The sequence below is a fragment of the Ochlerotatus camptorhynchus genome, unplaced genomic scaffold (assembly GCF_037179485.1).
Source record: "Ochlerotatus camptorhynchus isolate MF236.1 unplaced genomic scaffold, CSIRO-AGI_Acam_v1.1 ptg000760l, whole genome shotgun sequence".
Classification (NCBI taxonomy): Eukaryota; Metazoa; Arthropoda; class Insecta; order Diptera; family Culicidae; genus Ochlerotatus; species Ochlerotatus camptorhynchus.
This window is the reverse complement of record NW_027041227.1, coordinates 87,469-102,436: the sequence shown is the minus strand read 5'-3', so window position 1 is coordinate 102,436 and position 14,968 is coordinate 87,469. Positions and strand designations below refer to the sequence as shown.

Sequence of the window (14,968 nt, the reverse complement as noted above, 5' to 3'; positions counted from 1 at the left end):
AATAAGAGTGATTTGCGGCAAAACCTGCCAGTATCGCACCCAACGTCAGTACATATACGTAAGCGTACTAAAACGTGGCTTTCAAACAAAGGAGTAACAAGTGTGATACTATCACTTCTGGACTAGATTTTTGGTTTTCTCATGCAGTGGTTCATCAGAGAGGAGAAGCTTAGTAATCTCCATTGCCTGCCCATGGCGCCATTCTATCGCGGCATGAGCCAGCAACGCTGGCCATAAACCTACTGTCTCCAACACTCCACTATAAAGCATGAAATTAAGCCCGCCCACTAACAGCAAGGTGTAAAAACTAGCCAAGGGGAGGGATTTGAAAATAACCGATCATGATTAATGTCTTATACCATGTTAACGATAACGATAATTTTGTAAAATTGAAGTGCTGGAGTAAATATTCGAAGCAAGCTGTTTCAGATCTTGTTGAGAGGAGCGTGGATTTTCCATTCGCGGCCGGTAATTAAGATTTTTTTATATCTTTATTAAGGAGACTTTCAGCCCTGGGCTGGTTCGTCTCCAACGGTAATTTAGATGAATCTACAGCTGTTCTTAATAATACTAATTAAAATGACCATAAAAGAGAGCTTAACGACGTGTATCATCCAAACCATTTGTGGGATAGTTTACCCATCCGGGATAAAGTTCGTTTATGGTATTTGTTTATTGGGGAACGCTTTGAAAACATGTACCAATCAACTAGTTGAGCAAAAGTTTATTTCAATTTGGATCTTTTGCGTCTTAAACGGAAATGAGAGTATTGCAATCGAACAGAAATTCAATCACCTTTATGTTTTGTGTGCTTCTCAAATTCAACTAGTTTTTGGAACCATAAACAATATTCTAACTCTATCTTCGTTGATCTTCGTTGGTTAATGAATGGCAACAAGAAATGTGCAAAATATTGCGATGCAATCAATTGTTATTTTGCACGTAAATCGAATCAAAAATAAAAGTCATTTGAAATACTAGCTTCTAGCAAGGGTTGCAAGATAATTTAGGAACAAATCCCTGCTGCCGAATTGTATTTTGTTTTCTCCGCCTATCTCTCCCTCTGAGTATTTCTAGTTTGAACCAAGTGTTCAGATTAAAAACGGTCAGATTACTGGGGGTCCACGGTTTAGGAATCGCGAGAAATAAATTTTTCAACGCGTGCACTACACCAGTATAAAAGGATCTAATATTGAAAATTTACTCTAAACTAAATACCGTAAAGTGCCATAGTTCTGCGCAGTGCCTAATTCCGCGCATTTCGCAAAAAATGTACAGTATATTGCGATTTTACCTAGATTTCCATTTTTCCCATACACAAGTGGTTAATACCTACACGGCCAACCAGAACGACTCAGCGACTGAATTCAATTAACTCAGAGCATTTTTTTTCCATACGAAATTTACTCATATTTTGGAAAACCTGCAGTTACTCATTTGCTATGAGTTCCTGCAGGTTTTCTCAAATACGGTATGAATAAATTTCGTATGGAAAGAAAATGCTCTGAGTCAATTGAATTTAGTCGCTGAGTCGTTCTGGTTGGCCGTGTACATACATGTCCAATTCTATTCAAATTATATTTATACAATTCATAATTATTTTGAAAATTTTAAAAACTGCGCAGATTTATAACACTTTATTGTATTTCAGAAATAACAATATTTATCGTGTGTACAGCTCTTTGTGAGCCAACAAGATCAGATGTTTTGAAACTACATAAAGAATAGTGTATTAAGTAAAACTTAAATGTAATATAATTACAACGGTTGTGTTACATTAACCCAAATGTCGTTAATCATTTGGAATAATGTAGCATAGTCACTTACAACGCATGGGTTAATCTGCTTCAATCTCTTGGCAGCTGTTAGAGCCTTGGGTTTTCCACCATCAATAGCATCTTCATATAAATATAAACTTTGACGAACTGGATTGGATAATGAAACCTTGCCACAGTCTACAAATGAAATATATTGAGCTCCCCATGCCTAGAAAGAAAATCAATATTAAATCAAGCAATACGTATTGAAAAAGGAGTTGAACAACCATGCACACATACACTCAATTCTCGCGTCACCTTTCAAATAGACCAATCTACATTGATCAATTATCTTCATCGACTCTTTCTTTTGTTAATAACTCGGCTCAAAAACATGTTCAGCTGTTCTTATCATCTAATGAGGTTAATAATACTTTATTTTAACAGACTATGTAGAAAAAATAAGGCTGCAATTATGCCAAGTTATTAACGAAAGAGAGAGTAGATTAATATAATCGATCAATGTAGATTGGTCTATTTGAAAAGTGACGCGAGAATTTTGTCTTTACCAGATTTCATTTCGTCCATATTTTTGATTGTGTGATCTCAAATTCATACCCAAATTTAGTTCGACTTGTTTCAGAAAAATAAAACAAAAAATCAACAAATATAGTGGTACTTAAATGTCTGTATTAATCCTAAATGAAAATCGCGTAAAACAAAATTGAGTGTAAACAGTTCTGTCAAAATATATAGGGTTTTTGGTCAAATTTTCGTCATAATAAGCACGCTTCACCTATACGGATTTGCACAAACACATAAATTGTTTATACATACAAAGAATGAATAATAGATCACTTAACTTACCATGTGTACCATTTAATTTAATAAAGAGTTAAGTAGGGTAGTATAAAACGCCCCATCGAGGCAAAACACCCCTTTGCATTTATACGAATCCAGGATCAATTTAAATGCAAAACTGATGGGCTATCAAGTGTCGCAAATCAATAATTGTAATTGTAATTGTAATTTATCAGCACACACCCTGGTCGACCACTGTAAACCAATCTGCCGTTAAGCGAGTGTGTACCTACTGAAACCTGGCCGTAGGCCTATGCTAGACCGTATAGCATAACGACCTTCTTCCACTAGCAGGCCTGTTTCTGTTTACACAGACAGTCCCACTAGTTTCCGATACATTTATAGGGGATAGTAGGAGATTAAAAGAATTGAGAAGAGTTATAGAGGTTTTTTGTTGTTGTTTTGCTGAAAAGAGAGAAACAGAACTAAACGAAATTACGCCTTCTGAAACAAGATAAGTCTATTATTTTGGTTAGTGATCGTTTGGATTGTGGTCACCCCACGTTGTGTTTAGGTTAGTATAAATAAATAATACTATATAGTAATATAAATCACCACAGCTCATTATCTTCAGCGTTATCGGCGTTTCTGGATCTTTAGTTGCCTCTGTGATATACTTACTTGCGGCATACTATTTTGGGAGTGTATATGAGCGTGTACCATGTACGGTAGCTCATCTCTCATCGTGATGGTGGGACATAGTAGACAAATTAGAGAGAAAACAAGGAGGTATTAGTATTAGTTATATGTAAACAAACAAAACAAAAGAAGAGAAGAGGAAAGAAGAGCAGAAAAATAAAAGGGGATAAAGTAGATAACAAAGAAAAGAAACGTAGGCAGATTATTAGAAAAGGCATTATCCGAGACTCAGCAATCAAATGTCACTCCCGCCGAGATCTCAGCGAAACCCCCTCCCCGCCGAGCTCGGTAGAAAAAACTAAGTGTGTAGATAGATTAGTAGGAAAATAAATAAAACTACTTTATGACTCAAAGTGCAATGAATGAGCGTTAGTTTCGGGATCATTTCAGTGTAAGAGTTATGTTAGTTTTGATCCGTAATCAGCCCTGCCGACCCCTCAACATTAGTTGCAGGCAGTGGTTGTTAGATAATGCGGCACTGTAATTACTACTATTTAGAGGTATGATTCGTCAAGTTTATACAACTCAATGTTTCAATTGAGGCAAACTATCTATCTAACAATTACAAAAGCAAACCTAAACTTACAATTATATGCAAATGCAAAATGAAACTTGACAAATCATCGTCAATCCCCTTATTCCAGGGCAGGGCCTGACGATTTGAATATAATTTTGATCAGTGAACGGGCACCATATGGTACATTTTCTCACCATGAACCTATCATTTCCAGCCTATCTGAACTATTTAATAAATGGAAGCCATAACATGGGTTACGCTCCCCCTACCCTAAGCAGGCCCTCCGCATCCTGTCTCTGTCTTATCTCAAATACAAAATGCCAATGGTATGAATGTATCTATATATAACTTGGAAATGACGTACAATCAAATAAACCCGTAGCCCACTCACTTGGTCAGGCTTCAGAATCGTCCAATGGGCAGTGCGCTCTACACACCAAGTTACCTTTTTTTTCAAATTTACCGCAATTTTGATATTTTACCCATTGAGCGCTGATTAGTCACAATGAAACATTGTGACAGAAGTTGAGGTTACTAGTGTATTAAATAATCTAGGTCCTATTTAGGATTATATCTGAAAAATCCAAATCTGGCCAACGCCCACCCTAAACCTAAACCTGTTCTAATCCACCTGAAATGACTAACGAATGGAAGACTTTGACTACCCAGCCATGCAATAGTCTCATTCCGTGCCTTATGGCAACTTGATGATTCTATTGCGCTCATCTTCTGGCACCACCCAGGGGAGACTTGGTCCTGTACCCAATGCTTAACTTATCTCCATTCCACTCAGCTACTCGCAATTTCTTGTGATATAGTGGGCGGAATATTATTATATGAGACAATTCAATGCAGACGTCTTTCCAAATTTGGTAGATCGACAGGTAATCGGTGAGTTACCACGATAGTTGCTATTCAACAACTCGACAACGTCCCATCGTCAACGCCTGCTATGAGAATTTCCCATTGCAGACGCCAACGAAATGACGTCATCGAGCTATCGATCGACTACCCTGGTTATCGCCTGGTACCTTATAGCACGATGCTAGGAGGCGAACCGGAAGAATCGATGAGCTACCTCCCCCCAAGTGTCGCAAATCAATAATTAAAACAAAATCCTGAAAGCATCCTTGTGATGGAATTTTTTTACGTCATATTGGTAAGCATATCAGGCATAACATTTGATAACGGCTCAAAAGCATTTGTAAACAAACTTTCTAAGGCCCTTTACACGCGAATCAAACTACGCCTACACAAACCAATACCACTTTTGGAAAGGTTATAGTTACCCCTATCCGATGATGTTGTTGGTTTGCGTGGGCGTACTTTGGTTCGCGTGTAAAGGGCCTTAGAAAGTTTGTTTACAAAAGCTTTTGTGCCGGTATCAAATGTTATTCCTGATATATTATACCCCGTTCACATTACAGTCTATATCACGTAATATAGGCTGTCTTGCAATGAGCACTCATACATATGATTTCCAGTGAAAACTAGATGTATGAGTGCTCATTGCAAGACAACGTATATCACGTGATATACGGTGTAATGTGAACGGGGTATAAGAAGGTATTTATTCCATTTTTGTGCAGTATAAGATATCTCAAGAGCAAATTTTCATTACGTCGAATGTAACAAAGGTAAACAAAGTCGAGCTATCAGTGTCAATCGATTCTCCTGCTATTACATTATATACTGTCCGAATATAGGATCAAATCCCATTTTTAAATTTATTTACCAGTCAAATTGCTTTTTGACGTAATCACCTTCCTATCAAAATAGTTTTCGATGTTACTTAAGTCACCCAATTTCTATGGAGATGCCGTTTGACTTAAGTAACAGCGCTGAGAAACCCGTGAAAAGTGTACGTTCGTCGTTTCGCTTTCTCATTATTAAAGTGAATAAATCGAACTGTTTGTTGCTAAAATGATTTCGGTGGTCCTAAAATGATGAATGGGCTGCACGTAAGGAGACGTAATTGATAATTCTCCCGAATATCCTGGTAAATACACTTTGACTTAAGTAACAATAGGGGCCACCAAACGACGTATAATAACTTTTGACTCAAAAACCAGTATTTTTAGCATGAAAGCTAGCGATTTGCATTTGTATGATTAAAACCCTGCTAAATATGTTAAACATTGCTATCACTATGAGATTATATGTGTTTACTTGGAAATAGGAATAACTTTTCGGTCATCAAAACAAAACTTTATTTTTCTCGGATTGGTGCGAATGTTACTTACGACATAATGAAAATTTGCTCTTGATCTAATATTATGACGCTCTGGGGCACGTCACACCTTTGTTATATGGCATACTTTCATTTTAGTATAGAGCATACTATCCCTTTGGTGTGGGCATATTACATGATAGATGGAGCATTTTGCCCTACATAGTTGAAAAATCTAGTATTTAGGTGTTGTCGAAAAATGTTTCCTAACATTTCATTTTAATTGAAGACAAAAATGATTACAACTCCCTGATTCGAATACCATGGTAGTTGTTACCATATCAGCAGGATAAATTAAATGACGGATTTCACGCCAACTCATCCAGTGGTTGGCAGCACCCTCTCAGAACCTTATGGAACTTTGTGGGTGTGGAGACTTAGCAATTTTAAGCAACTTTGCGTACTTATTTTTTTCAAAATTTATCTCGCCTAACATTTGATAAGGGTCAAAGTTTTTTGTCGATTTTTTTTTCAAATCGATATAGCTTAAAAATGACAAGCCCTACAAAAAAGTGATGTATGGCGAACTTTTAGCAAATAATCTGAAATTTTATAAAAAAAATTAAATAAATTAAAAAATTGGTTTCTACACTCTAAAAAAATATATTTAAAAATTAAAAGTCATTTTCCCAAAAATGGTACCCCTCAGATTTGCTTGATATTTTTTCTCATGAAAGGCAATATAATTACCTAACTTTTCTTCATACATCGCAAAGTGGGCGCTTTTAAGGAAAAAAAGTTGTTCGAACAACAACTTTTTCATGTTAATTTTTTTTTAGCGTGTTTCACTCAAAGTCGAATAGTAATACGCGCACAACCTTATTAAAATTCGATTAAACTTTATGGGTATACTTTTCGATAATCTGGGCGAAATCTAGCCTAACATTTGAAAAGGGTACAGAGAAGTTACCTGCAAATCGTCCAATAAGAGTTCAGAACAAAACGTTCTAATGAGGAACAGCCATCTCAGCATGGTTTGCACTTTCCTGTGATGGATTGTATTATAATATATGCATACACTCTATCCAACTTCTATAAAACCACCCTCAAATTGTTCCAAATCAACAGGTAAACTAAGTAAAAATCACTTAGTATGTTTTATTCATGAAAAGATTTCAATTCATGTATTTGTGATTAATTTAATTAGAAAAATAATCATTCATTTATTTTTATGTATTAGGTGTGTCCATTAGTAAGCAATATGCATATATGTTTATACCTCATCTCTCAAGTGAATACATATAATAGCGCAGGTAACTTAACGATTATTTAAGGCATGCCTAAAATAATCGTTAAGTTACCTGCTATATAGCAGTTATATAACAACGCAGATAGTCACATGAGAGATATAAGGTATAAACTTAAAGCACCGCAGTCTGTTTCTACCGACATAATCTAATATTTAAGTTTGGTGATATCACAACAATGCTCATAGTTGCTGTAGTGCATAGTTGTTGAAAGTGTAGTGCTGCATAGTTGTTGAAACGAAAAAGTGTTTATATATACAACAATGGAAAAATCTGCTGAATTGATTATTAAAAGGGTGCAATGTAGTGCCAACATAAACAATCCCAATTGCAGCCGCAATAATTTACGTAATTTATCATCAAGTCTCATAGAGAAAATACATTCATGGGGCTTTGATCATCAATTGGATGTAACAATGCGTATTTGTGAATCGTGTCGTGGAATTTTAGTGCACAATAGGACACCTCTCCCGAAAAAGAGGCGATCGGATGGAAAAGAATCAAGCCATGCTCGGAAGTTTGAAGAGCCGCAACCATCAACAAGTCATCAGCAATCAGAACATCAGGAATTTGATGATACACTAGGTAAATAATAATAACTTTAACTGTTTCAACTGTGTGGTTTAAGGATTGTACATCGAAGATACAACTTCATTTTCAACATTTTTTTAGAGCACGAGCTGGATGAACCGCTTATCGTACAAATTTGATCGATTGGTAGGCCAACCTCGGTGAACAATCTATCAAATTTTCACGACTGTACGATATGCGGTTTATGCAGCTCGTGCTCCAAACATGGGGAAAATTCAGATGCGGCTTCGATGTACCGTAAACGGGGATGTCTTTGATAATGGAGGTAACTTTGATAATGCAGCTAATCCAAAAAGTTATGACTTAATGCTCTTCGTATTCATTATTTTGGAAGGGAACATCGGTTTCCTATCCAAAATATTGCGTACGATGTGCCTTAAGTCATAAATTTTTGGCTTAGCTGCATTACCAAAGTTACCCCTATTATCAAAACCACCCCCGTTCATGGTACTATCACCTTAACAGCGTTATATATTAATGTGTGGTAATATTTTTTTTTTCTTTTCTTTAATTTTACAGATACAGATCCATCGCTAGAATCAATCCCATCAGCGGATCAGATCCAAGGTCCATATAATGTGGAACAATTCAATTGTATAGCTTCAACCTTACAGTTATCACCAATTTCATCGAGAAGTATGAGAAGTATGAATTATCGTGTTCAAAAATCTGCAGAGATCACAAAGGCAGTGCGTAAAAATATATTTGGGATGGATTCAGACGATGTCAACAAATCAAATGATTTTGACGAAATGATCATGCAGTTAAAGGAGAAATTTAATTTGCCTTCTACGAGTACAAATGACAAATTAAAAGTGTTATCAGTGCTCCCTAAATCATGGTCAGTGAATCAAATAGTTAATGAGTTTAATGCACCCCATCATACAGTGAAACAGATGAAAAGGCTAGTCAGAGAACAAGGTATTCTTTGTAGTAAGAAAGCAAGAAGTGGTCATGGATTTAATGATACTGAAAAACAAATTGTTTTAAATTTCTTTGACAGTGATGATATTAGTAGGCCTATGCCAGGAAGTAATGATTATGTTTCTGAATATCGAAATGGATATAAAGAGCATGTTCAGAAACGTTTATTGATGATGTCTCTTAAAGAGGCTTTTATGATTTTTGAAGAGAAATACAAAAGTGTTAAAATCGGATTTACTTCGTTCACTCAGCTCCGACCAAATCATTGCATACTGTTGGATAGTACAGGTACACATAATGTATGTGTCTGTACTATACATGAAAATGTTAAATTGATTATTAATAGTGTAAAATTTGATTCATATAAAGAAATTGCAGACAAAATACTTTGCAGTAGTCCTATTAGAACCATAGATTGTTTTTATCGTACATGTGAAGAATGCATTTCCACAGATAGTATCGTGAGGGAACTTACATCAGTATTAGAAGCAGATGATATGGAAGAAGTTTTATTTCAACAGTGGTTGACTACCGACCGTTGTAATTTGGAAACTATTATTAAACCTGCAGATGAGTTTGTTCAATATTTGACGGAAAAAGTTGAAAAGCTCATAACCCATGATTTTATTCATAAAGAGCAATCATCTTACCTAAGTAATAAAAAAAATTCTCTTCAAAACGGTGAAATTTTAGTGATTTGCGACTTTTCTGAAAATTATTCATTTATTATTCAAAACTCAGCACAGGGGTATCATTGGAACAATAATCAAGCTACGATACATCCTTTCGAAATTTACTACATAAAAGAAAACAAGTTGGAAAATTTAAGCTTTATTATTATTTCAGAAGTATTGACCCATGATACAATAGCAGTTCAATTATTTATATCAAAATTGTTAGATTTCATTAAACAATCTATTAGTTTCACAAAAATTACTTTCATGTCAGATGGAGCAGCGGCTCATTACAAAAATAAAAAGAATTTTGCCAGTTTGTGCAACTTCAAGTCCAAGTATGGATTGGAAGCAGAATGGCACTTCTTCGCAACGTCTCATGGGAAAGGCCCATGTGACGCAATTGGAGGAACTCTCAAACGAATGGCAAAGAGAGCAAGTCTTGCTCGTATGGAAACACAATCACAACTCCACAAGAACTGTATGACTGGGCAGTTAAACAAACAGATACAAGCATAACAAAATTGAACTTCTGCTTCATATCAAATGATCAATACACAAAGATGTCCGATGAACTCAAGGAGCTGTTCAGTCATGTAAAAACTATACCTGGTACACAAAAATTTCATTGTTTTGTACCTATTTCTCAAAACATAATTTCTACTAAGCGATTTTCACATTCAAAGGAAACTCCGAAAAATTTCACTCTGTTTCCGATAGACTAATAATCAATGAAAAACTCAAATTATGTATGGAGAATTATAGGAAAATAAATTATGCACTAAACAAAAACACTAGAGTTTTCATTTATTAAAACACCATTCGAAATGCAGGAAAATCCTCTGTATTAGGCCCTTTCAAATGTTAGGCTAGATTTTTGTTTTAAGCACGCCCAGATTATCAAAAGGTCAAAATCTTTATGCTCATTAAGTTTCAACGGATTTTAATAAGGTTGTGCGCGTATTACTATTCGACTTTGAGTGAAACACGCTAAAAAAAAATTAACATGAAAAAGTTGTTGTTCGAACAACTTTTTTTTCTTAAAAGCGCCCACTTTGCGATGTATGAAGAAAAGTTAGGTAATTATATTGCCTTTCATGAGAAAAAATATCAAGCAAATCTGAGGGGTACCATTTTTGGGAAAATGACTTTTAATTTTTAAATATATTTTTTTAGAGTGTAGAAACCAATTTTTTAATTTATTTAAATTTTTTTATAAAATTTCAGATTATTTGCTAAAAGTTCGCCATACATCACTATTTTGTAGGGCTTGTCATTTTTAAGCTATATCGATTTGAAAAAACAAACGATAAAAAACTTTGACCCTTATCAAATGTTAGGCGAGATAAATTTTGAAAAAAATAAGTACGCAAAGTTGCTTAGAATTGCTAAGTCTCCACACCCACAAAGTTTCATAAGGTTCTGAGAGGGTGCTGCCAACTCCGAAGACGAGTTGGCGTGAAATCCGTCAAATGCAACACACCTACGTTTTTTACTGAATATATTGTTTGCTTGCTACAACTGAAATCGTAGTAATTTATACTATTCAGATTTCTGCCGTATTTTGGGGTAATTTTTACTATATGTTATGACGATTTTGCTGTGCATACGTCGTTAATTAAATAGTAGAATTGACGATGGAATATACATTTTTTTTAACTCTTTATTTGTTCCAAATTCAAAATAAATTACATTTCATTTTTAACCTAGGTGCTCCAGTTACTATAGTAACTTACCAGCCTTAATTGTTATGATATATATCTAAGTGTTTTTACATTGTTCCTGTCTTGGCAATTCAGTATTTTAAACAGGTTTTTTAAACCTGCATGTCAGTATAACAATTGATATCTTAAAACTAAAAAACTAAAACTAAATCTTATCTAAGTATAAAGGGAATTAATTGTTGCAATTGAGGATTGTAACGATTTTTGCCGGAAATTATTAATTATTTTGTTGGACATTTGTGCTAAAGTCTCAACATTCGAAACTCTATGTACTTCGGTAGTACTGTACCAGGGAGGCAACTTCAAAATCATCTTCAGAACTTTGTTCTGAATCCTTTGAAGTGCTTTTTTCCTGGTAGTGCAACAACAAGACCATATTGGCACAGCGTAAAGCATGGCCGGTCTAAAAACTTGTTTAAATATTAGAAGTTTATTCGTCAGGCAAAGTTTGGATTTCCTGTTTATAAGAGGATACAAACATTTTATATATTTGTTACATTTGGCTTGAATGCCCTCAATGTGATCTTTAAAAGTTAATTTTTGGTCAAGTATTAATCCAAGATATTTCACTTGGTTTGACCAGGAAATTGGAACTCCGTTCATAGTGACTATGTGACTACTACTAGGTTTCAAAACCGAAGCTCTAGGCTTGTGTGGAAATATTATAAGTTGAGTTTTGGAAGCGTTGGGAGAAATCTTCCATTTTTGTAAATAAGAAGAGAAAATATCTAAACTTTTCTGCAGTCTGCTGCAAATAACACGAAGACTTCTTCCTTTAGCGGAAATGCCTGTGTCATCAGCGAACAAAGATTTGTGGCAACCCTGAGGCAAATCAGGGAGGTCCGAAGTGAAAATGTTATACAATATAGGCCCAAGAATGCTACCCTGAGGAACACCTGCTCTAACAGGTAGTCGATTAGATTTGGAATTTTGATAATTTACCTGCAGAGTTCTGTCAGTTAAATAATTCTGAACTAATTTCATAATGTAAAGTGGAAAATTAAACTTTTTCAATTTAGCAATCAAACCTTCATGCCAAACACTGTCAAATGCTTTTTCTATGTCTAGAAGAGCAACTCCAGTTGAGTGGCCTTCAGATTTGTTTGAACGAATTAAATTGGTAACTCTTAAGAGTTGATGAGTAGTTGAATGCCCATGGCGAAATCCAAACTGCTCATCTGCAAAAATTGAGTTCGTATTGATGTGAAGCATCATTCTATTCAAAATTATCTTTTCAAAAAGTTTACTTATTGAAGAAAGCAAACTTATTGGACGGTAGCTAGAAGCTTCAGCTGGATTTTTATCCGGCTTCAAAAAATTGGAACAACTTTTGCATTTTTCCATTTATCAGGAAAGTATGCCAAATGGAAACATCTGTTAAATAATTTTACCAAGAAAGACAAGGTACTCTCTGGGAGTTTTTTGATGAGGATATAGAAAATTCCATCATCACCTGGAGCTTTCATATTATGAAACTTGTTAGTTATAGACCTTACTTCGTCCAAATTCCCGAGAGAAAATATTCAGATAATCCCGAGCAACCTGATTCTCAATAGGACTAGTAAGACCCAAACTGAAATTATGGGAACTCTCGAATTGCTTAGCAAGTTTCTGAGCTTTTTCCAAATTTGTGATCAAAATTTTACCACCTTCTTTAAGCGCTGGAATTGGCTTTTGAGGTTTTTTCAAAATTTTTGTGAGTTTCCAAAAGGGTTTGGAACTCGGGTCTAATGTAGAAACATTATTTTCAAAAGTTTTGTTCCTCAGGGCAGAGAATCGCTTTTTAATTTGTTTTTGCAAATCCCGCCAGATAACTTTCATGGCAGGATCGCGTGTTCTTTGATATTGTCTCCTACGGACATTTTTAAGACGGATCAAGAGCTGAAGATCGTCGTCTATTATAATTGAATCGAATTTAACCTCGCATTTTGGTACTGATGCAGCTCTTGCTTCAACTATAGAAGTAGTCAGAGATTCATGAGCATAATTAATTTCATCTTTGGTTTGCAAAGGAATGTTTGGATCGAAGTTATATTCCATAAATGTTCGATATTGCTCCCAATCAACCCTATGGTAATTGAAAGTAGAGCTGTTGGGATTAGAAATTATTTCTTGGGATATTTCAAAAGTTACTGGAAGGTGATCAGAAGTCAGCATGGGTAACCAATTGGCTACAAAGTTGACATGAATCAGTTAAGACCAAATCAATAGTTGAGGGATTTCTTGCAGAAGAAAAGCATGTTGGGCTGTTTGGATATTGAATAGTGCAATAACCTGCAGAACAATCATCAAACAGAATATTACCATTGGAATTGCTTTGAGCATTATTCCATGAGCGCATTACAATCACCAATAATGAAGAATTTAGACCTATGACGAGTAAGTTTCTGAAGGTCACCCTTGAGAAAACTCTTTTGCTGACCCACGCATTGGAATGGCAAATAGGCAGCTATAAACGTAAGTTGTCCAAATTTTGTTTCAACAGAAACTCCCAAAGTTTCAAAAACTTTGGTTTCAAATGAAGAAAGAATTTGATGTTTGATTCGTCTATGAACAATGATGGCAACGCCACCACAGGGTCCATCAAGACGATCATTTCTATAAATTAAATAATTTGAGTCCTTCTTAACCTTATGGTCAGGTTTAAGAAACGTTTCAGTTATAACGGCAATATGCACGTTATGAACTCTCAAAAAGTTAAATAGCTCGTCTTCATTATCTTTAAGAGATCGAGCATTCCAATTTAAAATGCATTAAGCTTTAAAATCCATTACTGAATTTTAAAGTCATGACAATATTATTAGAAAATGTTACTCCAGTTTGAATAGCATCAAACATGGAGTTAGATTTAAGCAAAATCATGTCAATTAATGAATTCTGTAGAAATTCCATTTTAGGGGCAGTAATGTTTCCTAAGTCAAAATTGTCAAAATTTCCGTTAGAACATTGGTTAGTATTTTGATTTCTACCCGCTGCAATAGCAGCATAGGTAGCTCCATTAACTCGCTGAACATTGTTAGCAGCGAGGGGAGTAGGTACAGATGAAACATTTGAAGCAGGGGTGATATTTGTACTTACGGGTACGAATGTAGAATTTGTTCCTCGCTGACCGTTGTTAACAGAGTAGAGATGAACTAGCCTAAGGCTAAAAATCTCTTAAATAAAGAATTAAAAAAAAACGTTGTTAACAGCAGAGGAATTTGTACCTGGTCGGAAACGTTGAGCGTTTCCTACCTGACGGTTAGAACGAGATAGTAGGATCGCTTTACGAGTCTTACATTCCCAAAAATTGGATTTGTGGTTTCACCACAATTTGAACATTTAAATTTCTTAGGATCTTCCTTCACAGGACAGTCGTCCTTTGCGTGAGAGGAATCACCACAATTCATGCATTTAGCTGGCATGTAGCAATTTTTAGTTCCGTGACCCCATCCCTGGCACTTACGGCACTGAGTGAGGTTTTGGAAATTTCCTCCAGTATTCCTGAAGTGTTCCCACTTCACTCGGACATGGAGCATAAGGCTAGCTTTTTCTAAGGCCTTAAGGTTGTTTAGTTCACTAGACTTGAAGTGAACTAAATAAAAATCATTAGAAATCCCGTTGCGCGAATCGCCAAGACGGGATTTCATTTTCATTTTGATTACTTGGAGTGGCACAACTTCAAGTAATTTTGCCAGTTCATCTTCAATCTGATCCAGGGATTCACCACTGGGCAGTCCTTTCATGACAACCTTGAACACACGTTCAGTTTTAGTGTCGTAAGTAAAAAATTTGTGCTTCTTCTCAGTAAGATACTTGAGAAGA

The 14,968-nt window shown here is 35.4% G+C and overlaps 1 protein-coding gene across 2 annotated transcripts in view; it reads right to left on the bottom strand.

Moving 5' to 3' along the window:
• Atg7 (Autophagy-related 7) overlaps positions 1–14,968 on the bottom strand; it is a 79,979-nt gene that overhangs the window by 39,514 nt on the left and 25,497 nt on the right. For both annotated transcript variants that reach the window (XM_065238316.1, XM_065238314.1), the window contains exon 6: positions 1,828–1,986. In XM_065238316.1, the coding sequence (XP_065094388.1) occupies positions 1,828–1,986 (159 nt within the window). The remainder of the gene's footprint in view (positions 1–1,827; positions 1,987–14,968) is intronic.